Source organism: Rissa tridactyla, chromosome 2 (assembly GCF_028500815.1).
Source record: "Rissa tridactyla isolate bRisTri1 chromosome 2, bRisTri1.patW.cur.20221130, whole genome shotgun sequence".
Classification (NCBI taxonomy): domain Eukaryota; kingdom Metazoa; phylum Chordata; class Aves; order Charadriiformes; family Laridae; genus Rissa; species Rissa tridactyla.
In genome coordinates, this window is record NC_071467.1 from 67318202 (window position 1) to 67341623 (window position 23422).

Consider the following 23422-nt stretch of genomic DNA (forward strand, 5'->3'; position numbering starts at 1 on the left):
TAGCATTTTAGCACTGAAGACCTGTTCTGTGTGACCTAAGTTCTGACACTTAGATCTGTAAATGACCTTGACAAGATGCGAGAGGAAACTGCAGATTTGATACAATGAAACAGCCGGAGACAGTGGATGTATTCAAGAGGCTAGAAAAACTGGCTCCATCATTTAGCAGCTGTAACTTGAAAAGATTTAAAAAAAAAAATAAATTGTTTACAACAATCAAATGCCTAACATTAGCATCTTAGGCATAAATGTTGTGTTGCTGAAATATTACAAAGGCATCTGGTAAACAGTATTCACACAAAATGAATTAGCATTAAAGAAAAAAAACCACCACCCACTCACACAATTTATAGCCTCCCTCTCTTCCTCCAGGAAAAAAAAAAAAGAGTAAGGCTGAGGGACACAGTATTTTTTCAATATTTCAAAAGCTATTATATCGAATAAATCCATAATTTTGTGACATGTTGCTCTCTGTTTATGGAGTTGTTCAGAACACATACTTCCTTTCTATCCTCCAGTCAGCTGAACTCACGAACAGGTTTAAATCAGTCAGCTAGTTGGCGGTATTAAGCATAAAGAATAGATCTCTCACCTCCTGACTGGCAAGCAAGGTGGTACTGTCAAGAGCAGCAGACAGCAGGAGAAAGATGGCTGAGAATGTTCTGGGTGTTAAGTTTAAGTTGTTGGCACAGCATTCAGGAGCCATGAGTAAAGCCAGATCCTAGGGCAGGATGCTGCGCTGCCCTCACACTCCAGCAAGCTGAAAAACCCTGGCAATCGATCACACAAGAGAGAGCCATTCCAAAGCCAGCTGGGACGGGCAAGCAGAACTGCACCCACTGTACTAGCAGTATTAATCGACATGATGGTAGAAAGTAAAACTCTGGAGTTGGTGAAGGAAGAAAGAGGAAACACAAGAGAGCCTATGCGTGGGACACATAGCAGTCATGGGGTCATGGCCAGTTCAGAAAAGTGGCACAGCAAAGCAACACTTGAAGAATACAGAACGGCTAGTCAGAAGAAGGTAACAAGTTTTCAGCAAGTTTCAAGCCTTTCTCCAAGGTCTCAGTCCTTTCTTATTGTCTCTTTGTTCACTCATGCATGAAGTGCAGTTTTCTTCTGCCAGATCCTTAATTACAATGACAGGTTCACCCAAACAGCGCTCACTGCAATACCCTAGCAGAGGTCATCAAAAAACGACATCGCTTTCCATTTACCTGCACCTCTTATTTACAACCGGTCAGTTCACTTGATGTCCTTGCATGCCCACACCCCACCTGCGCACTCTTTTCAAGACTGGCAGTCCTCATGCCACCTCCTTTCCAAGGCTCTAAGGGATGCCTAGAGTGTGTTCACCTCAACCACAGCTCCAAACCCAGCACGGCCTGTGTTTTGAGAAAGTATTGCTCTGACTCTCATCTACTTAAAATCAGTAACTCTCTCGGGAGCATTTAACGCCTCCCACTGAAATGCCACCTTCCGAAGGACGTTAAAGCCAAATCTCAGTGTTTTCGGAAACAAGGACCCGCTCGGGATGCAGCTCTCTTCCCGGGCCACCTCCTCCCTGTCGCTGACTCTCACCCGCTTTGCCCTTCCCCGGCTGACACGGTTACTCCTGGGCCCCTCCGGGCAAAGGCCAATCCCCGCCTGGGGCGGGCTGGGCTGGGCTGGGCTGGGCGGCCCCTACAGACCCCCGGAGCAGCGCCCACCGCCCCCTCCCGCGGGGCACCGGCGCTGCGAGGGGCGGCGGCAGACGGAGAGGGGAGCGGCGGAGCCTTCCCCCCGAGCCGCCTCCACAGGCGCCTGGGCCGCCGTCGAAGCCGCCACGCGCGCCGCCGTCCCCACGTGACACCCGCGCCGCCTCCCCGTTGGTCGCCGGAGAGACGCGTGGCGGCCACCGTACCCGGAAGAGGAAAGGGAAGGGGGCGGGGAGCCGTTAGCGCGCGTGGGCGGCGGGAGAAGGAGAAGTGGAAGTGTCCGGCCAGTGGCGGCAGGGCCCGTCCCAGCGGCGGGCCAGGTAATCTCCTCCCGCCGCGGCGGGCGTGTGCGCCTCACGGGTGGGCTGGGGCCGCTGGAGCCGCCGCCGGGTGAGGCGGGGCCTGGTAAGGGCCGGGGCCGCCCCTCCCTCCTGGTGCTGGCTGGGGGCCGGGCCCGGCGGCAGCCTCGGCGCTGTGGGGAGCGCGGGTCTTTGGGGAGGCCGCCTCCCGCCGATGGGGTTTGCGACGGGGGCGCCATCACTCGTGCCGCCGTGGGTGCCGGGGAGGTGCCGGGGTTTTAAGGCTGGCCTTAATCTTCTCGGAAACTATAGCGTTCTCTGCGATCTGTTCTCTGTCCCTCCCTGGAAAAGGGGCTGAGGCAGCCTTCTGGCAGAGTCCTGCATGCAGCCGAAGTATTGGTTAATTCATAGCCCTGCTAGAGTGCTTATGGAATAAAATGCAAAAACTTCACGCTTGTGAGCACTTGGCCCACACCAGTGGTCTGCCTACCTCGTTAAAACACAGACAGAACCTAACAGCATAAAAAACATTTTTTGTGGAGCTGCACAAAGAGCTCTGGAAAATCCAGTGATGGAAGACTTGGAACTTTGATTTTTCAAGGGGGAACATGTAATTTATAGTACTTACTGCTTGCTAAGAGTGAAATTATAAGGCTTCTTTTAAACACAAAAAAAGCATAACCTAGAACTCAGTTTTTGCACCCTTGAGGATGCTCTCATTGTTTAGATTGTGTTAGAAAACTGATTCAGGCCAAGCTAAACAAAGGTAAGCTTACCCCGTTACACCTGGAGGGGTGTTTACAGGCAGTGACCTCACTGTGGTATGCAGCTTCATCTCCTGGTGCATCTAGGAAAAATGCTGAATATGTAAAGAAGCTTAAATGGCTCTTCTCTTACTGCATTGATACTTTGAGCAGGGATTTTTTTGGTGGTTGGTTTTCTTTTTTGTTTAAGCTAATTATGAACATTTACTATAGAGGAAAGGTGATGAGTTTTATGCAAACTTAAGTGTCCTTTTTTTTTTTCCCCCTACATCTTCTTGCTGCTAAAGAAGCCACAATGGAGAGTACAGTATCGGTCACTTTCCTTGTATCATTTTCCATACTACTGTGTGAAAGTTACCATCATGGAGTGGAGACGGCTACTGTTGCACATACGTTAGAGAGAACTTTTCCAAAAAAGGCAGCTGGCATTAATACTGACTTGGCAGGATTAATACAGAAGTTACACCTTCAAGAACTTTTTCATCGTTATGGAGAAAATAACTCTCTGTCGATGGAAGGATTTAGAAAACTGCTCCAGAACATAGGTATAGATAAAATGAAACGGATTAAAATAGACCATGATCATGACCATGATCATCACCATCATAATCATGTTTCGTTGAGTAAAAACTCTGAGAAGACTGTTTGTCCAAACCATGAATCTGACGCTAACAAAGACCACAGGAACAGTCACTCAAAGGAACCTCATAAAGTAGAAAATGTAGAACGTCAGCAGAACTTTGTACGCAGCAAGAACGCTGTTAATGAAATAACGACATCTATCATCACCGCCCCTGCAGGTGGCCGCTCTGAATTACAGAATATGCAACCTGGAGAAGTCAAGCCGGTTGGTCGTTTAGGTCTGACCAGCTCTAATGCTGCTAATGTCACAGGTGGCAGCAATGCAAGCTGGCTTGCTAATAGCAAAGCAAATGAATCTCATACTTCTCCAAAGGAATCAGAAAGAGGAAGTTACCTGTATTCTAAACTGAAACACCAAAATACCCAAGAGGTGAGACTGATTCTGTTGTATTCTTGGGAGTCAAGATCCACTGGGAATGTTGTTATGGCTTATTTGTCAGATGCTTATCATATAAGTTGGTACAAGCTTTGTGGTATAACGGTACTCACAGCAAAACACACACAAACAACTTTCTTTGAAACGTAACATTTTGAAGGAATGTTGTGTTATGTTCACAAGTTCCAGAGAAAATATATATACAATCTAGTTTTAATTTTTCCTAAAAAGAAATATGTACTTTCATTAAATATAAACATACACTTGGGTTTATATAGATATTATTTATATATTGTTTTTAAATATTACTAAAAACGAAAACCACTTCAAATTAAAAACTTGCTGTTCTGCCTTAAAGCCAGAATCTGTCTTGTCTTCGTAATAATGTGGTGAAAGTGAGGGGAAAAAAAAAAATCTAGTTAAAATACCATCATTCTTATCAAAGCTGCCTCACAAGTGTTAGATAATTCCGTGGCAGATAGTGTAGAACTACAGGGAAATACCTGGCTCCTTCTTCTTCAACCCTCTCCCTCCCCATCTTCTTTAAGATTGTATGTAAAGACCAACTGTAAAAAAGATTGATGCAAAATGTTATTTGTTACTTTAGTAAAAAATAGTGCTGATGAAGTCTATAGTTACGTTGTAGACAGTTTTCTTACCCAGTCAGATCCTTCTCCATTAAAAGCTTTAAAACGCAAGTGTCCCTCTGGGGTCTTAACGTATGTAGCCATGCCAGGTAATTCAGAGTGGGTGCTGGGTAGTGTGTGAACATTGGTGCTGAATTTACAAGTTGTTACTGTGTTCTGCACAGTCAAAGCAGAAGTAGTACTGGTATTTAAACCCCACAAGTCTGTATGTTGTACAGTGGGGAACTCTTTACTGGACGAAGGGCATGCACAACACGTTCTGTACAAGACTTCCCATAGTAATCACTTCTATAAAAAGGTATTCAACTTTGCTACTACTTCCTTATATGGCCTTTAAAACTGAATGCCTCTAAAACTTTGCACAGCAAAGCATCCGACCCCCTTGTGCTCAGAATGAGTGATAATTATGCATCATTCTGCCAGGACTCCCAAACTAGCTTTCTGGGCCAGAAGCACGATGGAGGTACAGTTCTTAATTGTTTTACTGACAGTTTTTGATTACCATTGATACACCTGTTTTCATGTGGTGCCACTGCAATTCAATTAAAATGGGATGTGCAGTCCTCTTGAGATATATCATGCTATTTTGGTTCTGGTTAGTCTGTAACACGTGTGTCTTTCCACAGTGCTCCAGTGCGTCAAAACTGATGCAGTCGCATGGGATAAGCACTCAGGTATTGTTGACTGCTACAGAATTTAGTTACCTCTGTCCAGCTCTTATTAATCAGATCGATGGCAAATACTGCATAGTCCATGCAACTAGTGAAAAAGCTGAAACTCCTCCAAAAGGTTACTCTCTGCAAATAGGTAGGTTGGTTTTCTAACATGGAATAAAAGCTTACTGGAACCCGAGTTATGTTGGTTACAAATTTGAGAAACATGTTAACATATTTCAAATTGAAAGAAGTTTATAATAGTCTTTTGGCACTTGACCACATCTAGAGAGAAATCTTTGTGGCATACTAATTGTTAACATCCAATTAATTTAATGATCAGGAGCGTTTGATAACGGGAATGTTAAGCAAACAAAATCTCATAGAGCTGTTATTTATTCTTGTTACTTTTTTCTTTTTTGTTTTTTTTTTCCCCCAGCTTGGATTGGTGGCTTTATATCCATCTCCGTCATTAGTTTTCTTTCCTTATTGGGTGTTATATTGGTACCGCTGATGAATCGCGTATTTTTCAAATTTCTTCTAAGTTTCCTTGTGGCATTGGCTGTGGGGACTTTGAGCGGAGATGCTTTCTTGCATCTCCTTCCACATGTAAGTATTAATTACTGTTTTATTCATTATCTCAAAGCAGAGAATTTGACATCTGTCTGTACTTCTTAGTGATAATTTTAATCCCTATTAATTAATATCTATTTGGTGAGTCATTTTTCAACCCTGTAAGGTAGATCATTTGATGGAAAGGTTTCCCATTTGGAACTGCTTGTATTATTCATTTTACAGTCCTTACAGTGTAAGAACTTGACACCATTATCCCTCAATCTATTTCTTGTTCTTAGTCATATATGCTGCTAAATCACTCATTGTTCCTTGCATGCAATAACTTTTTATAAATGTTTCTAGTCACTTATTGCAATGTTGCCTCTTTATTTTCTTTTTCCACTTCAATTAACTTTATAGATAGCAGAAGTTGTACACTTTAAATGTGGAATAGATATTCCACTATTTTCTGTTATCGGCCACTTATGTTGATTGCTTATCCATTGTAATTTCTTGATCAGAATCAAGCATTTCTGAAGTCCTGTGAAAACATTACTTGATAGACTTTGGGGTTACATATTGCTATTATGTAACATGGACAATGAAACTGGACTATGATTACTAAATTTCTACCTTTCCTGAAGCTCTTAAACAGACATTCCCACTGCCCTGCTCCCCACACCCCCCTGCAAAGGTAACTTGTTCCAGCTTTCAGATAAGATGGATAAAAAGGACTGCAGATTCTGTGGTGGTTTCTGAGCCCTGCCTGTAATTTATCAGGTTCTTCTCTTTCCTTTCAGTTAATTTTGTATTTGCTATGTGAGGGTTATGTAAATGTAAACGTGAGAGTGAGGTGTCCCTGAAGCTTTTTTGATTCTGAACGCATCAGTAGCCAGTGAGGAGGGGAAGAATGTCAGACTTCCTTTAAAGAAGGAAATTACTGCTACGTTCCTTGTAGAAAAAGGTATTTGAAGTCTCTGAGCTGTCTTAGATGGGAAAGTAATCACTGTGCTGGCTGGCGCTACTACTTACAATGTAGTTTCCTTGATGGTGTTAGGAGTTTTTGTGGGGGCAGTTGTACATCTTGTATTGAGCAGTACGCATGTAGCTGCAGTGGGAGGATGAATACCAGGTCTACTCTCAGTCCTTACAATGTTTCTTCCTGTCAGCAGATTTCTTCGTAATTTTTTGAGTTTGTATCCAGAGCATTTACCCTATGAAAATTGCGAAGTCTGGACTCCAGGCTTAGAATGTGAAGAATACGTTCTATGTTTCTTACGTTGTCAGTTCTTTTGAATATAATGACTTTCCCCATTTGTTTCTCCCTCTCAGTCTCATGGAAACCATCACCATCACCACGAAAAACCTCTGCTTGAACAAAACAAAGGCTCTATGTACACACATCTTGTTTTTCAAAGTACAGAGGAGAGTGCTTACCTCGATTCTACATGGAAGGGACTTACAGCACTTGGAGGCTTGTATTTTATGTTTCTAGTGGAGCATTTGATCACTTTAATAAAGCAGTTTAAAGACAAGAAGAAAAAGGTAGAGAAACTATTATTTTGAAGCTATATGGTATTGCATGATCATTTCTGAATACACTTTTGTGATACTCAGAAAAGTTTTTTTTTTTTTATATCTGTCTGGATTTAATAGTGATTTCTGAGTTCATTACTGTTATAATTTCACTTATATTAGTGACACGTATACTTTTAAACTACATGATAACTTTTTTTCTGTGATCCTGTTATGGAAGAGCTCTGAGCTATTACCTTAACCAGACATGTAGTATAGGCTTGACACCACAGTCAATTGTTTAATAAGCAAACATCCAATTGCACCCTTTGTTTTAACAGTAATTTAAGAAGTTACTGTTCATTATTGACTTCCTGACATCTCAAGGCAATTATGTAACTGACTATCTGAACTGGTTTTATTATTATTTTAATTCTTGTACTGGATGAAATAAGATAGCCTCATACAGTTATTGTACCCCTGTTGAGGGGGCACTTGCACAAAATGGATAAGGGTGGAAAAAAATGCTTGCATAAATAAGCATCTAGCTACACTGTAGAAAGTGACTTCGTTAGATAGCGTTCCATTTGGAAATACAGTCTGCCAAGCCACTCTCTTCTTTCCCTTCTCGGCCCCTAAAAAGAAGAGCAATACAGCTTTCAGATTACTGTGCTGTTTTTTATGTGGAAGGTAAATAGTAACTGAATTTGGCAGGTTGTAAATGTTGGTAACTTGCCAATTATCAGTAACTGAGTTCTTTAAAGACTTCTGTAGCCAGGAATAAACATTGATGTAGAAGTTGACTCAGTAAAAAACTACTGTAAAAGCTGGCGATATCTTAAGCTTTGCTTGAAGAAAGTTAGTAAACTACTAATTACTTAACTTAAAAATAGTTAATTTCTAGGCAACCACAATGACTGGCAATCTCTGTTTAGTTTTATGATTAAATTGGTCATTAAGGCAGCGGTCTCAGAGCAGACGCCATCTAAGCTTTTTGACTTTGGTCACAGGAGGTTGTGTTGGTGGGGTTTATACTGAAGCTACGCTAACTGTGAGCAACAGGATCGCTTTCCTTATCTCTAGTCTAGTTAAATTTATTGGCCAGGAGAGGACATGAAGAGTTCTAAGCAAAGCACGTTTCTTCTGTGTCCTTATCTCAGCCACTGGGAATAAATTTCCTGTTAGACTAATTATGCTCTTCTAGATACTGAGTCACTGATTGTAAATTGTTGTGATACAGACATTAATTAGTGAGCAACGACTGGAGATTTTACTTGGTTTTCCTTCAGTACCCTAGAAAAAAAAATAATCAGATCATACTGACACATTAAAATGGAAAAGAATTAGTGGAATAACTTCTACTCAGTATTTGATGCACCTTGCTTCTCAGAGGAAACCCCTCTGCTAATTCCTCATGCAAAAATGTGGGGTATTTATGTGTAGGGGTTTGTTTTCTTTTGGGGGTTTTCTTCCTGCTATGAAGCGTGAGGGATCTTTGTTGTCACGTTGTACTTAGCTAAGTTTCTAATATTCCTCTTCTGCACTCTTTGTATGGCTTCCATGTTGTTACCCTCTTTCTGTGCAGGCTAGATAAATGTTGTTAATATAACGTTGCTCATGTATATGCTGAAAAGTAAGTAAAATATTCATAACTACAGTATTTTCTTTTGAAATAAGAAAAAAAATGAAGATGATGGAGAAAGTAAGAAGTTTTCAGCAAATGAAGAAAAGTTAGACGCAGATGATCGTAAGTCTCAGTAATGTTGCACAGCTGTTACTTTGTGGTAACACAGTTTAAAAAAAAAAACCCATCTGAGTGATGGCAGCTCATAGATCTCCTTCTTACTGTAGGTTGGATCACTACCTACTTGAATTCTTTTTGAAACAAAACCTGTCTGTGCATTGATGCATAGAGGACTATCTCTATTTGCTGCTTTCCTTTAAAAAGAATCGATAGGATGGAAGTAGTGAGTTCAGTTTTGAAACCTTAAGCCTTTTAGGTCTGGACTTAACAGCAGGAGTTGAAGTCATTCTGTGAAGTGCTTCTGACTGTGCCTGTTGCAAATACAGCTGTACCTACTGGCTCTTCTACTGGCACTTCTCTTTAGAATGTTAGATGTTATACGAGTGATTCATTATTTAGATTTCTGTGTATTTTAAGTCTGAATTTTGTTAGTTTGAGTATTTATTTATTTATAAGGCTGATAATCTAAAATTCTAGAGGTTAGTTGAGGTATTTTGACTGTAAATGATCATGTGGTCATACTGTAAGCCAAAACACACCTCTCTAGATACTTATTAGCTCTTGTAGCTAAAAAGCATTCAGTTTTTCGGAATAATTTTATAACTCATGAAAGAGTTGTCAATAATGCAGAAAAAAGAAGTATATTTGTTCATTTAATTGCAGGGGAAGAATTTATCAAGTTTTAGGACTTAAAATAACTAACCTTAGTACGTGACTGATGTTTATATGAGGACGTTTCATGGTCTGTGATGACTTTAATTTTGTGTGTTTATCTTTCAGTTCAAACTTAAGCTCCTGTATTTATATGAAATACAGGAGTTTCCAAAACTATCTGTAAAGTAATCCTCTTCTGCATTCTTAATCTTCAGCCCTAAGATGGCTAAATGGCATATGCTTTCCAGACACTTTGTCTTTCTGAAGCAATTGAACTAACAGCATTTGTGCTGTGAAATTGGGACATAGAGCCTTACGATGTTGTGTTTAAATTGTACTGGTCTTAGTTTAAAAGCTTTTTTACCTTTTAGGAGGCATTTGTGCCCATAACTTGGGGGCTGCTTCAGTTGTAAGGGACAGAAACTAAAAGCTTTTAGTATTTTGAAATATTGGGAATTACCTCAGAATCTGATTAAAGAAAAAAGTTGTGGAAACCCCTGGGGAAAAAAAACTTCTGGTATAAGATGCTGGGGTATCAGTCTCAGCTTCTAGACTTACTTGTTTCTTCTTTACTGCATCACTTGTTCAACTTATTAATTCTATTTTTGCTTCCTAGGTGATTTTAAAAATATATAATATTATACTCTGGGTTTTTGTACCAGGTCCTGAGGGCTATCTAGGGACAGACTCGCAAGATCCATCGCCCTTCATTTCTCAGCAGCCAACTGTACAAGAAGAAGAAGAAGTGATGATAGCTCATTCTCATCAAGAAGAGGTCGACAATGAATATGTATCCAGGGGCTGTAGAAACAAATGTCATTCTCACTTACACGATACTCTAGGGCAGACAGATCATCTTAGTCATCATCATCATGACTACCATCATATTCTGCATCACCACCATCATCAGAACCATCATCCCCACAGTCACAGTCAGCGCTACTCGCGTGAAGAACTGAAGGATGCAGGGATAGCAACTCTGGCATGGATGGTGATTATGGGAGATGGACTGCACAATTTTAGTGACGGCCTAGCAATCGGTAAGTGTTAGCTTGGACGTGGCAGCTTTGTTATATGTGAGGACAGCGAAGTCTTTTTGCTGTCCCTTCTCTCTTTATCTCTTATCTCACTTATCTCTTTGTTAGGAATGTAACTAATTAGTGGTGGATCATTGAAGCCTAAACTTTTATCTGATAGCAGCTCTAAATGAATGAGAAAAGTCTCCAGTTTAACAACCTGAAGATTAGTGACAAATGAACCAGAAATTATGTACTTGGAGCTGTGTTTCTTTAGGAAATCTATAAACTTTGATTATTTTTCTACTTTCAACGATGTTAAAGCTAACATTTTTCAAAACTAAAGCTAGGCTTATAAAACAATATTTAGGGCTTTGATCTGACTTCATATTTCAATGCGAAGGTCTTTTTTTTTTTTTTTTTTATTTTTCAAGATAAGCCTGTCATTTTGGTCACATACAAAATAACTGTGCGTTTTCCACTCCAGTCAGGCCATTAGTATCATTGGCTTCTTTATTTCTTTTTCTTTCCGCCTTTGCTTGTTAATGCAGCAAGTTCAGGTTATACACTTTGCACATCCGGCTTTGCGTATACTGGGCCCTGGGCTACACATCATGTGTAAGTTTCCCCAGAGCATTGGTGAGTAGGAAGATGGCACCCTGGTTTCAGTCTGCTTTAGCCTGAAGATTATACAAATGGATTGGCCAATATATACGTGTGGGTTTTTTTTTTTTTGTGCTGTGGGAGGTAGGCATGCATTCATTTTTACTGTAAAATGAATTTGGTACAAGACGTTGTGTTCCCTAAGGTGCTTTTATGCTTTTGCGTAGCAGTCACGTCACATCCAGATTCTCAGATCTTACCGTCCACTAAAGAGCAGCATTCCAGTTCTTCCTAGTGCTTGCACTAACCTTCCAGAGAAGGTCTGTGCTGCTTTTTGTATCCCAGGAATGTGCAAATAGGGCATTAATTAATAGGACATAAGTTAGCTATTAACTCTCAGAAATATGAGTCACAGAGAAGATACCAATAAAGTCACTATATGTTGCCTTTATTCAGATTTTTGGATTAAGAGTGTCTACATCAATTAAAGGAGTGTAGCATAAGTAGATTCCTTCAGATACTCGGTGTGCTGTACTCGATCTCAAAACAGGCTCAGTGACTCTTCTTGGAAAAGTATTTAAAAAAACTTAGTTTCTTAAACACCAGTCATACTCTACTCAAAATCTTATTCTTAAAATTGAGCATAATAGTCCATTTTTTTTTGTGGTGTAGTTGTTTGTTTTGTTTTTTAATTTAAACCAGTATAAACAGTTATTTTACATGTAATCAGAACACTTAGCTTTTTGTTCCTTTTTTGTTCGTGTCCCTGTTTGTTACACGTTGCAGTTGTTCAGTCTTTTTGGACAATGCTTCAGTGAAAATATTTCTTTATCACAAAGATAACAGATTGAATATTATGTTTTGGACTTCTGGCTTGGAGGTCAGGTTTGGGAACTCCCCTCTTTTTTTTCTAGAAGAGCTAGACTATGGGTGTCTTAAATTTAAAAGGTTAAAGTAAGTTACAGAAAGCGAAGTCAAATCAGTAATCCTCAGTTCTTGTGCTCGTCCTTTGTAATCTTGACTTTAGTATTTAAGACTAATTTTCACAGGTATTGGATTCATTTCCAGATTGTATAGCATACTGAGGTCAGTTCAGCAGTATCAGTCTTTCTGTAAGTCTTATTGTAGAAACAAGTTCATTCTTGTTTGAGGAGAAAACCCAGTAATAACTATTTTTTTTTCTCACAGCAGTACTTAGAGTTGTTCAGATTCAGTCAATTCAAAGTATAATGTGAAAAGAGACCTTCTGATTTAATCTCATTTTTGATGAAAGTTGGAGCACGGAATGTAAATTTCCAAGCAGATCAGTAGTGAAAATGTGATAGAAGGAGGAGGATTTGCATACAAATGACATGCAGAATCAATTACCTCTTAGCATTAGGGAGATTTTGGAAGGAGCTATGACTTTATAGTTATGAAGGGAAAAGTATAAGGAAGGCTAATAAAGGCGCATTGAACAAATGAGAGCAATAGCTTTTAGAAGTCCTGCTGTGTAGCTTGTTCAGGCTAATGGAAATGTGTGGTTCCTTCAGTTCTGGATGTGCTCAAAAGTATTATGGAAAAACATCAATTTGATGATGTACTTGTATAGTAATTTACCTGTATTTAAATGAAGTTGTGAATGCTTCTGTGAAAATAGCTTTAGCCAGAGTAACCCTTCACTGAAGTTCATTTCATGTGATCTGTTATTCATAATTTTCCTCAAATCTGTTGTGCTAGTTATGTAGGAATAAGATTTAAAACTGCTTATTTTTTTTTTTATTAAAGCATGGAACAGTTGCAGCTGACTAATTTGTACAAAATGCTCTTTTGTGATTTGAACTTTTCTGTGTAGCTTCAACTAAAGTGCAGAACCCTTATTTTTACGCTTATCTTGTGTATGTATTTTTTCTTTAGCTCTTTTTTTGATAAATGATGTCTTAAAAGTATATTTTAAGATACCATGACACCATTAAATCTTCTTCTTGAGAGGGGATAATACCAGACACATTAATGTAGTCTTCAATTTGTTAATGTTTCAAGACATCTTTTTAGCAGTGAAAAGTAAAAATAGATATTCCTGTTATTTAAGCCTGTACTTTGCTTGCTGTGTATCTGTACGGTATACAGCCATATCAGCCACCCAGGTACTTTGCAAAGCAGTCAGGTTTTATGGTCGCAAAATTAGATCTACCATGTGTGATTAAGCTGAATTCTTGTATTTTTAGTTTTCCTCTAAGTGGTAAGACTGGGAAAACATTTCATAGAGACAGTAATACAGAGGAACTCATAGATTATTGAGGCATGAGAGAAGGTAATTACCTTCTGCCTTCCTCTACTTATCTGGTCTCCTCAGAAACTGAAGCCCGATTGAATGCTGATGAATTCTCCTGCCTTAGTAGGCGATAACTGTCGCTATCCTGTCTGTCTCAAAATCTGACTTCAAAACTATAAAGCAGTGTTTGGATGTAGGGGAAGCAGACTGATGCCTAGAAAAGATTGATAGTGTTCACTGATAACCTCTTTTGCTACTCAAGTCGCAAATCACTCCTGTGATTTACCTGTTAATTACTGCCTAGGCTCCTTGACTGAATGTTTTGGAGTGCAGTGGAAAACACTCCTGCTGAGGGCTTAAGTCAAAACAGCTTTCGTCTTGTGTGCTGTGCATCTCTGAATTGGACTTCGCAAATAGAATCATAGAAACGAGGACCTCTAGAGGTCATCTAGCTGAACCCTCTGCTTGAAACAGCTCTTGGGAACGCTAGATTGGATCAGTCATGGCTTTGTATGGCCAAGCCTTGGAAATCCCTGCAGGTGGGGAAATTACCCCACATCTGTGTCTGGCCTCTTTTAGTGTTGCACTACTGTCTCTTAATAAGGAAAGTTTTATTTTATGTCCATCCCAAAGCTCCCAAGTTGTGATTTGCAGTCTCTCCCTCTGTTGTGTCATCTGTCACTACTTTGAAGAGTTAGGCTTCTTTGTATTTGTGACTGCACTAAAGGTACTTATAAGCTGCTGTTAGACCACCTCTTAGTCTGGTGGAGAGGGAGGTTAAATATACCTGGCTTCCTCAAGCTTTTGGGCCTTATGCTGTAGACCTCTGTTGGACACTATTCATATCCACCTTGAACTGGGACACCTCGAAGTTGACAGAGAATCCCAGGAACAGTCCCACCAGCGCTGCCAGGGTCATGACCACGTTCTTTAGATTAGCAGCTGCAAGTGGGGACGGAGGGTTCTTTCTGTTGCTGGGCTTCACTATTTTCAAATTTTATCCATCTGGGAGTTCACGTTTCCTGTTCAGTGCTGCTTTGGTCCTGCCTTCCTTTTTAGTTCTGAAGGGGCTTGGGCTCTTGTTTCTGTAGAACCTTCCCTGAAGACCCTCTTAATCCCCTGTTCACTATCTCTCATCCAAAGATGCCTGCTGGCTGCTGCTTCTTGCATCTTCTTCACGGGGTGCTGCAGCCTGTGCCCCAGAGGTAAGGTTGCTGTTGCTGTCACTGCAGGGAGGAGCATCCGTGGCTTCTTTCAGATGACCTGGACAGCCATGTCCACCCTCAAGAGTTACATCTGGGTAGGGGCTGCTGGAGTAGTGGGGCTGGTGACACCAGCAGAGAGAAGGGCTTGTCTCCTGTGGTCTCATCACCATTGTAGCTTTTCCTCTGTGACCAGTACTCCTGGGTTCCTTGCGTGCCAACTACTATGACATGGCCTCGTGCCTCTTTGGCTGCTTATTGTCAGCATCTTGTTTGCCGGCATGCTCCTGGTAGCAGCTGAAGAAGAAGCTGGATGTGGTTCTGCTGCACCCCTTGGTGAGTCTCTCCATGCAGGTGGGGACCTCCCATACTGTGTATGAGCTGTGGTTCAGCTCCTCAGCCCTGCTGCGCGCTGCTTCTTCCCGAGCTGCTGTCAAATGAGAAAAATAGCAAGCAACAGAAGCAGTGGAGAAAACAAGAAAGACGAGGACTGTTGGAGTAGTTTAAGGGGGTTTTGTGTTGGTTTTTTCTGCTCCGCTTAAAAGTATGATAGTTCTCTTACGTGCAAGCTGTCTAGAACTCACAGTCTTTCACTTCTGACTTCACGTGACTAAAGCCTCTCTTACTGTTGAACTGGCTTCCCTTTTTCCAGTGCCTGACTCTCAGAGGCAGTTGAGCTGCCTTCTTCCCTTTGTATCTTAAAAAAAAAAAAAAAAAAGTCTTTTCTGACAGTGTATTTCCACTTATTGCATTTTTTTGGGACGGTTGTGTTGCTGAAAGGGATTGGGCCTAATTCAGAAATAAGATAGTGAAATCTCGTTTGCTTTAATTGGGGGATTCTGTGTTGCTTCTGATTTTGGTACTTATGAATCATAAACAAAAAATGTCCAGTTAAAGTGTAAATGTTTCCAGAAGCATAAGAAAAAATTTGAGTGAAACTAGAATATGTCCTAATCTGGTACAAGCATGTGCAACAATGCTTCTGCACTTGATGTCTGAATATGCAGTAATGTTGGTTTTGGTTTTTTTTTCTTTTCCCCTGTCTCTTCATAGGAGCAGCCTTCACTGAAGGGTTATCTAGTGGTTTAAGCACTTCCGTGGCTGTATTTTGCCATGAATTACCTCATGAGCTAGGTAAGATCCCAATATTTCCATATGCTGCAGGTACTTACAGGTGCGCTTTGGAGAAATTATAAGTGATTTTATTCAGTGGCACAATAAAACTTGATCAGAAAACTTCATCTGTGCGAGATTGTCTACTCAAGAATACTTTTAACTTATTTAAAGACTGTTTTATTTATTAATTTAATTAATCTTCCTTTAAAAAAATCCAAACATTTCAGATACTTTGTTTAAAACCTAGTGCTCTTGCAGTTACTTACAACTTGTTCTGTATAGTTCGGTTGTAGTTTTTATTCTCCTTAGGAATATAAATTGTGAATTGCAGGAGGGTGCATGTCGGAATTTGCTCCTCTCACATCGCTGTTTAATTTTATTCTTGTGTTAGTGCTGTTAAAAGGAAGGTCACGATTAGTCGAACTCTTTTCCGCGTAACATTTGCTGCATTTTCATTAAGTCTTGCAAAGAACTGCTGTAGCTCTAAATTTAAACTTGGAACTGCTTAGAAAGCTTTCCTAGAAATAGTTTGTCTTCCAAACTCAAGGGATTTAAGTTCATGACAATAATTTCTCATGGGAATGCACGTCTTACATCGTAGTATTTTGCCCTTTTCCAGGGCAGCTTGTGAGAACAGGATGTAGCTGCTTAGTTTAACGTGGAATGGAGCTGATCTTTCCAATTGTCGCATCATTTTGAATGTGCAACTGGTATTTCTTTTTTTTGTAGCTGTCGTGACCACAGTCATAGCTGGCATATAGAATGAGGAAAGAACAGTTTGCTTGCACTTTTTAAGGTTTAATTCCCTAGAAAGTAGAATGTTCAATTTCATTAAATGGAGCTTGTAAACCAGTATGTGTATGCATCAAACCATTTATTAAACAGTTTGATATATTTGTCTGTCCGTACAAATAATGTTATACAGAAATAAATTACTCTGGAGAAAAGCTACCTGGTTTTATGACATGGGAGGGAACTGAGTCTTGTTCACCTTAATATTAATTCCACGGAAACCGTTGAACTTTCGTTAATTACATGTACTAAATGTTGTTAGTACAAATATACTAAATTCATGTTATGAATCTGATAATTTTAGACTCAAATATTCCATTGGTTTTGGAAGCAAGAATAACCTCTTAAGATTTAAATCATGCTTTTTTAATCAGCACAGAAAACTTGATAGAAATGCTTTCTTTAACAGAGGACATGAAGTGGCATAGAAATACTGAAATAAATGGGAGTAGCTGGAGTTATCTGGGAATAAAATTGGATCATTCTGTTGTTAATGCTCAACAATGTTTGTAACGTGCCAGTTCATCTTAATTGCGGTATCTTGTGGGAAAAGCTGTTGTAACAAATTATTCCACTCAGCTTTGAAGATTGCTTTTGTTTACTTTAATTGGAGATAACCTACATTTTTATGTAGAATCCATTTTATTTCCAAATAATAAGCTTATATTATTTTACTCTGGTTTAGATCTAGTTTATCTAAACAACAAAAAAATCTATTCTGAATGATGGAAAACCAGTTTCTGTGTGATAGTCTATCATTCCTTCAAGTGACAATAAGATGTTAAGGATCATTTACAGAAATTAATAAAGAAATCATTTCTAAATTTATGAAACAGCTAGACTTAAAGTACAAAGAGCAGTTACAGGATAATAAATGGACTCATCGCCATTGCTTTATGCAATTAAGTGGGAATATTTTGCTTGAGAAACTTGTTTAGAATGCTCATGCATGTTGGGTACTGCAGGATTTTACAGTGTTGGCTTAAATGCAAACTACACTAAAAGCTGCTTCTTCCAAAAGTCCTAAGACTTTAAGCATAGAAACTTACAATGTTTGCTGATGTGTTGTTCTTCATGTGCACTTTTTAATTTTTCTGCTCCCTGGTGATTTCTGATTTTATAAAGGAAAAAAATAAGGCAGACGACAGCATAAAAATAGCTCAGTAATCCTGTAAGTAAGAGGAGAACTCATGAATACTGCAATAGTTACCTGAGGATGAAAACTTTGTTTTGTTTTCTTCCCTGTTGTAGGAGATTTCGCTGTACTTCTAAAAGCCGGTATGACTGTCAAGCAAGCTGTGCTTTACAATGCTCTGTCCGCTATGCTGGCCTACCTTGGAATGGCGACCGGGATTCTTATCGGTCATTATGCAGACAATGTTTCCATGTGGATATTTGCACTTACTGCTGGCTTGTTCATGTACGTGGCGCTTGTGGATATGGTAAGTGGCTAGACCTACTTGAATTTATTTAACATAGTTTAACAATTAATGCTAATTTTATGTTGATCTCAAAATAAATTCTTCCATCTTTTCTGCCTCAGTTAACTTTTTCTGTGCTTGAAGGGGCTGATGAGTACGTGGTGGAAGATGGCTTTTATTTAGATTCGTGTAGGAACAGAGATTGTTTCTCCCTTAGTTGTTAAACAGAGGCAGAAGACTGTTTGTACAGAAGTACAAAGCAGTGAAAGCTTAACCATCTTAAGAATAAAATTCCTGGTGTGGTTTGATTAAACCAGTTGGTAAATAAGACAGCAATTTACTCAGGATATGATTAAGACATCAGCATAATTATCATGAAAACAGTAATTAGAACATTACAGATTCCCTCTGTTTCTAAATATGGAAGTAGGCTCTGATAATGTTGTTCATGTTGAGTGATACCTAATTAGTGCAGTCACCAGGAAAGAGCAGAGGAGTAGGACTCTGCTACTTCATGCCTCGTGGTTGAAGGACTTGGTTTTGAAGTAACTGTTTATTTTGAAGGCATTTAATGCTTTCTTGTTTGTTTAGGTGCCTGAAATGCTCCACAATGATGCCAGTGATCATGGATGTAGCCGCTGGGGATACTTCCTGTTACAGAACGCTGGGATTCTGTTGGGTTTTGGGATAATGCTGCTTATCTCCGTATTTGAACATAAGATTGTATTCAGCATAAACCTGTAATCCTGGTTGCCAGAAAGACAGCTTGGTGTTAAATTATAAGTGGTAGGTTTTTTCCTATTCAATTCCCTAGTGGAGAGGTACGTTTGATATAGACTAGATATTTTTATTGGTGTGCTTTGTTGTGTCCCTCCATCCCTTCTTCCCAGTAGAACTGGACACTGTAAGGTTTTTTTTGCATTTAGGATTTAGCATTGCGTATGGTACTGTGGAAAGTTGTACTTAGTTAAACATGGTGAAAGTGCCAAATCTATTAAAGGAGTATTGTCTGGGGGGTTGGGGGTTTTTTGTAGTAAATTTATGTACTGTATGTAATTATATGTAACTTTTTTTTACTTCAATGGTTTTGTTGGTTTAAAGAAATAAAACTACAGTGTTGTTTTTTTTTATTTTAGCGCAATTAAAATCAGTGGATACAAAGCACAGTGAGCGGTGTAAAACAAGAAAAAGACGTGTGATGCGTAGCACATGTTTATATTGGTAGGAACTACTCTTCTGCGTCCATCTAGTTTACACGGAGTGGCAGATGAGTCCACTCCATCCTTTTTGCGGTGGTTCTTCTCTCAGTAGCTTGTGCTTTCTTTGTGTCTTATTCCAGTTGGTTTCTACTTCAAACAAATTCTTGTGAAATTCTGTTTTAAGTGTTTGCACCAAATGTTTTTACTTGTTTCACCCTTTCTGATGTGAGTTGCTCTTCACCGATTTCTCAAAATCAGCAACAGAAGTACAGCTGTTAGATTGTAAAAGCATAGCTCGAGCTCTAATATACGTAAATTCCATCAAAAAGAGTTTTAAAGTAGTCCTATATCCCACTTATGCTGCCTGAAATGGCAAAGGTATATTAAAGTCTGTTTGGTATCAAGGCGAGGCGTGTTACAGGCTGAGACAAACAGTCACTTGCTACAACAATTTCCTTAAGTAAAGTGTTGATTTAATTTGGGAAATGAGCTGAGTGGGAGAGCTGACTACTTCTAGTTCAGTCTGATTTGCACACAAACCTGTGCTTGCAAAACAGTTGCACTCTTTGCAACAACGAAACCTGAGAAATCCGAAATAGCAAAATTTCTTTGACAGCATTCATAGGGAAGCAGCATGTTAAGGCTAACTGTAAGTGTGTATGTAAGTATGTACTTCGAGCTTACAGTCTTAATAATTTAACCACTGTGAAAGTAACTGAAGGAAGGAGAAGGATGAAAAAGACAATGGCAAAATAAATAAATTCTGCATTTTCAGGAATGGTGAACATTAAACAACTTCTATATAATGAGAAAGTAACAGAATTATGCTACCTTAACTACCTAGCTTTAAAAAAAAATCCCAGAAATAAACTAATTAGATCTTATTTCTGACTCAACTTTACCACTGCTTCATGTCAGCAGCTGAATAAAAAGCTTGAGCAAAGAGGGAGTGTTTGATAATACCATGTCTGACAGGTTAAAACAGTCTGTCAGAAAGGCAAAACTACTGTATCACCTCAGAAACAGAAGTTTGGAATGAATTGAGGTTTGTGGGTTTTGGTTTTTTTTTACTAGTTAAATGTAGATGGCAGGAGTTTTTGCAGCTGCTGGAATACTAGCTTTTCTTCCTCCTTCAGTCTTTCCTCAGGTTAACAAGATTGAGCTTTGATCTGCTTTCCACAGTGACGAAATCCTGTTCCTTGCCTCCTCTGAAGTCCAGTAGAGAAAGGCGTATGTCCTTCAGCTCTGCGAATGCATCCTGAGGGGAGCATAGAGCTGTGGTGGGGTCTTATCAGCTCCCCCAGATCTGCATGTGTAGGAACCTGTATCTCTCTTCGCTTGGTGAGCAGTTGTTTGGAGAGAACAGCAGCATTCTCTCTTGTGAGCACTCATTTTCCTCTCCCTGATTTACTTTCCATCACTAGAAACTACTCCAGTGCTGGGATTTCATCTGTAACAAGAACACTGACAAAATGTTGGTGGGTGCATTCCTTCCCTTCATCGAGCACTTTACATTTAGTGTTCCCTTTGTTATATGCTATTGCATTTTGATGAAGCATCTGGACTCTTGTTAGAAGCACGCCTCTGAACAAAGAGCAGATGCAGTCTGCCGGAGGAGTTCTTCAGCTTGAGGTGCAGAAGAGTCACGCCACGGTACAACAGCCATCTGCGGAATTTTCATACCATCTCCTTGATCATCCATCCTGTGCTTTTTTTTTTTTAACTTTATTACAGCAGTTGTATTCCAGTGTTCCCAAACTTGAATTTGTAGTATCTGTGAGTATGATGATTTTCATATATATCTACCCATTGCTTCTATGTCTCTGAAGAGGTGATAACTTCTATTTATTTTTTTAATTATCTAAATTCCTATGACACTTCTGCCCTTACCTGTGTTGTGACTGTTTCCTGATTCTTGTAGCTAAAACATGGCTAACACCCAGCTGCTGATCTTCTGGCAGGGGTGTTGGAACTAGATGATCTTTAAGGTCCCTTCCAACCCGAACCATTCTGTGATTCATCTTTCCTTTGCTTGAATACCAGAATCTTTGGCTCATCGAAAGCTGTTCTGTTTCTGGTGTGTGCTTGTCACTGCTTTCTTTAGAAAAATAGGAAGTTCAGCTCCACCCCAACACAAACACATGCACTAAACCTGTCAAAACTGAATTTTTCATGCCTTGACAACTGCCTTTTCCTGTACTGACCTCCCATCTTGGCCATCCCATCTCATTCCAGATCTCTCAAAAATGTGGCTGCTTTTCCTCTGGAGATCTCTTCCTGATGTTTCTCTATTGCAGCTGAATGTGTTGTCCTTTGGAGGGGTCTGACTTGCCCTGTCCTCTTTAAATGAGTCTTGCCTTTGCTGGGCGTAGCGATGCTGGTCACCACTGGAGCCCATGTGCCTCAGTTTGTGCTCCTGAACTGCTCCTCATGGCGAAGATGAGTTCCTGGGCAAAAAAACGTCAGTAGGGCTTTACCCCCTCCTTCCCTCCAAACCTCTCATCATAGCTCTGTCCTGCTGAAATCCAGTGTCTGAGATGCGACCTCACTGAATCCTAGTGGGTTTTGTAGCGCTTGGGTACTGTGTATACCTGGGGGCTGGTAAACCACCATAAATTCCATGGGCTTTAGCCTGTGGGTCTCTTCACCTTCTGTCCTGCACCCTCAGCCCTTCCACAAGTTGGGTGTGCTCCATCTCTTTGGTCATGGGGGATTTTGGACTTGGATGGGTCCCAGCTCACTTCATTTTGAGTTTTTTCCTAGTTTTTAATAGCTGCTTGTTCAGCTGGGCTTTCCTTGTCCAGGTGGCAGGTGTGAAATAGGCAGCAGGCGTGTTTGCCAAAGAGGTTTTTAAGATAGATGACTAAATGATGGAGATAGGTCTACAAATTTCAGTCAGTTCTTGGCTAGCTTTTGATGTAATCAACTGACATTAAAATAATGTGCATATCAAAACATGTTGCTAATGTAACAACCTGAAAAATAACTTGCCTTTAGAGCATGTGGGCAGAAATGGGTGGATAAGGTAGACACAAGCGTATCCCACCCATTCACTGCTCTTTAATCTTTGATGGAGAGTTGTCTGTGATGGACAGCTGCCCAAACTAGTAACTGAGAAAACCTGCTGTAGGTTTGTAGCAGCAAGATGACAACGCCTTGGGTTTTTTTGTTTGGTTTGTTTTCTTTGTCAGCCTTATAAAGTAGAATCTGCATCTGTTGTGATGCGGAATACTCCTGATTTGGCAAACTGATGGGGCAGAGCCTCTGAGCAGCCCTTTCTTTTTATGTATATGTTTTTCTGCAGCCGTTTGTAAGATGCCTGGCTATTCCAGCTGATAAATGGAAGTGTGTCTGTTTCTTGTATCCATCTGTACCTTAATTAAGGTACCTTAATTTACTTAATTAAGGTACAGACCTTAATTTTATATGCTGTTACAGCTGCCTTATTTAATGCCTGTGCTAGATGCAGGTAAGCAGAGTAGGCAAACAATGCTGGAATCAAAGTTATTTTCTTTGTAAGGTGTTCTTCTAAAGGTTCTGGCCTGAATTTGTACGGAGAAGGTGGTGTGTGAAGTTGCTGTGTGCAGCAAGACTCAAAACAAAGGTGTGGAAGTTCTCGGGGGAGGGTTCAGGTGCCGGTACCGGGAGGGTTTCCCTGCCCCGTTGTGGCCAGGGCACCTCAGGGTGATGCCCAAGCTCTTGTGGGGTCCCAGCTGAGTTACATTTATTTTAAATACAGTCAAGGCTAATGTGGAATTTGCAGCAGCTCTCCTGCTGCCTGAACCGGAGACCGGCGTAATTAAAATTTCTGTGGAAAAAACGGGGTCATTCCGTTTGCCACAAGCAAGAGACAAAAAGATGTTTTAATGTGTGTTGAAAATACTGTTGTGGTCCATGTATGACCACTGTGGCTGTTACTGTATGGCTGTGTGCTACAGAAAATAAACCAGTGGACCAAATGCTGCGTTTGGAGTGTTTTCTTCAGTGATGTAGTTGTGGCCAAAAAAAAAAAATTAAATATGAAAAATTATATTTATTTGCAGCTAGTAAAAATGACTGCCTGGTACTAGAATTGCTTCCCCATGCACTCGGGTGGGGGCTGAAGGAAGGATTTTGCCATAGAACAGCCCTTGCCCTCCTGTTACCCGAAATAAAAGCTCTTGAAACCAAAAGTAGTTTAGAGAGGAGATATTGCTTTATTTGATGTCGGGTGCTAGAGCGAAAACCTACAAATCTAGCACACCTTACCGGGGCTATTCACCCATTATAAATA

At 40.1% G+C, this 23422-nt stretch overlaps 1 protein-coding gene across 2 annotated transcripts; it reads left to right on the forward strand.

The window, feature by feature from the left end:
• Window positions 1–1931: 1931 nt before the first annotated feature.
• Window positions 1932–23093, forward strand: SLC39A6 (solute carrier family 39 member 6). 2 transcript variants are annotated; one of them, XM_054192524.1, is made up of 10 exons: window positions 1932–2017; window positions 3048–3772; window positions 5052–5232; window positions 5518–5687; window positions 6966–7178; window positions 8826–8895; window positions 10209–10586; window positions 15675–15755; window positions 17781–17971; window positions 18542–23093. In XM_054192524.1, the coding sequence occupies exons 2-10, from the start codon at window positions 3056–3058 to the stop codon at window positions 18692–18694; spliced, it is 2154 nt and encodes a 717-aa protein (XP_054048499.1). In that variant the 5' UTR covers window positions 1932–2017; window positions 3048–3055; the 3' UTR covers window positions 18695–23093. The 2 variants fall into 2 exon arrangements, with proteins under 2 accessions (XP_054048499.1, XP_054048500.1); XM_054192525.1 differs by having other exon boundaries at window positions 1969–2102.
• The last annotated feature ends 329 nt before the right edge of the window (window positions 23094–23422 follow it).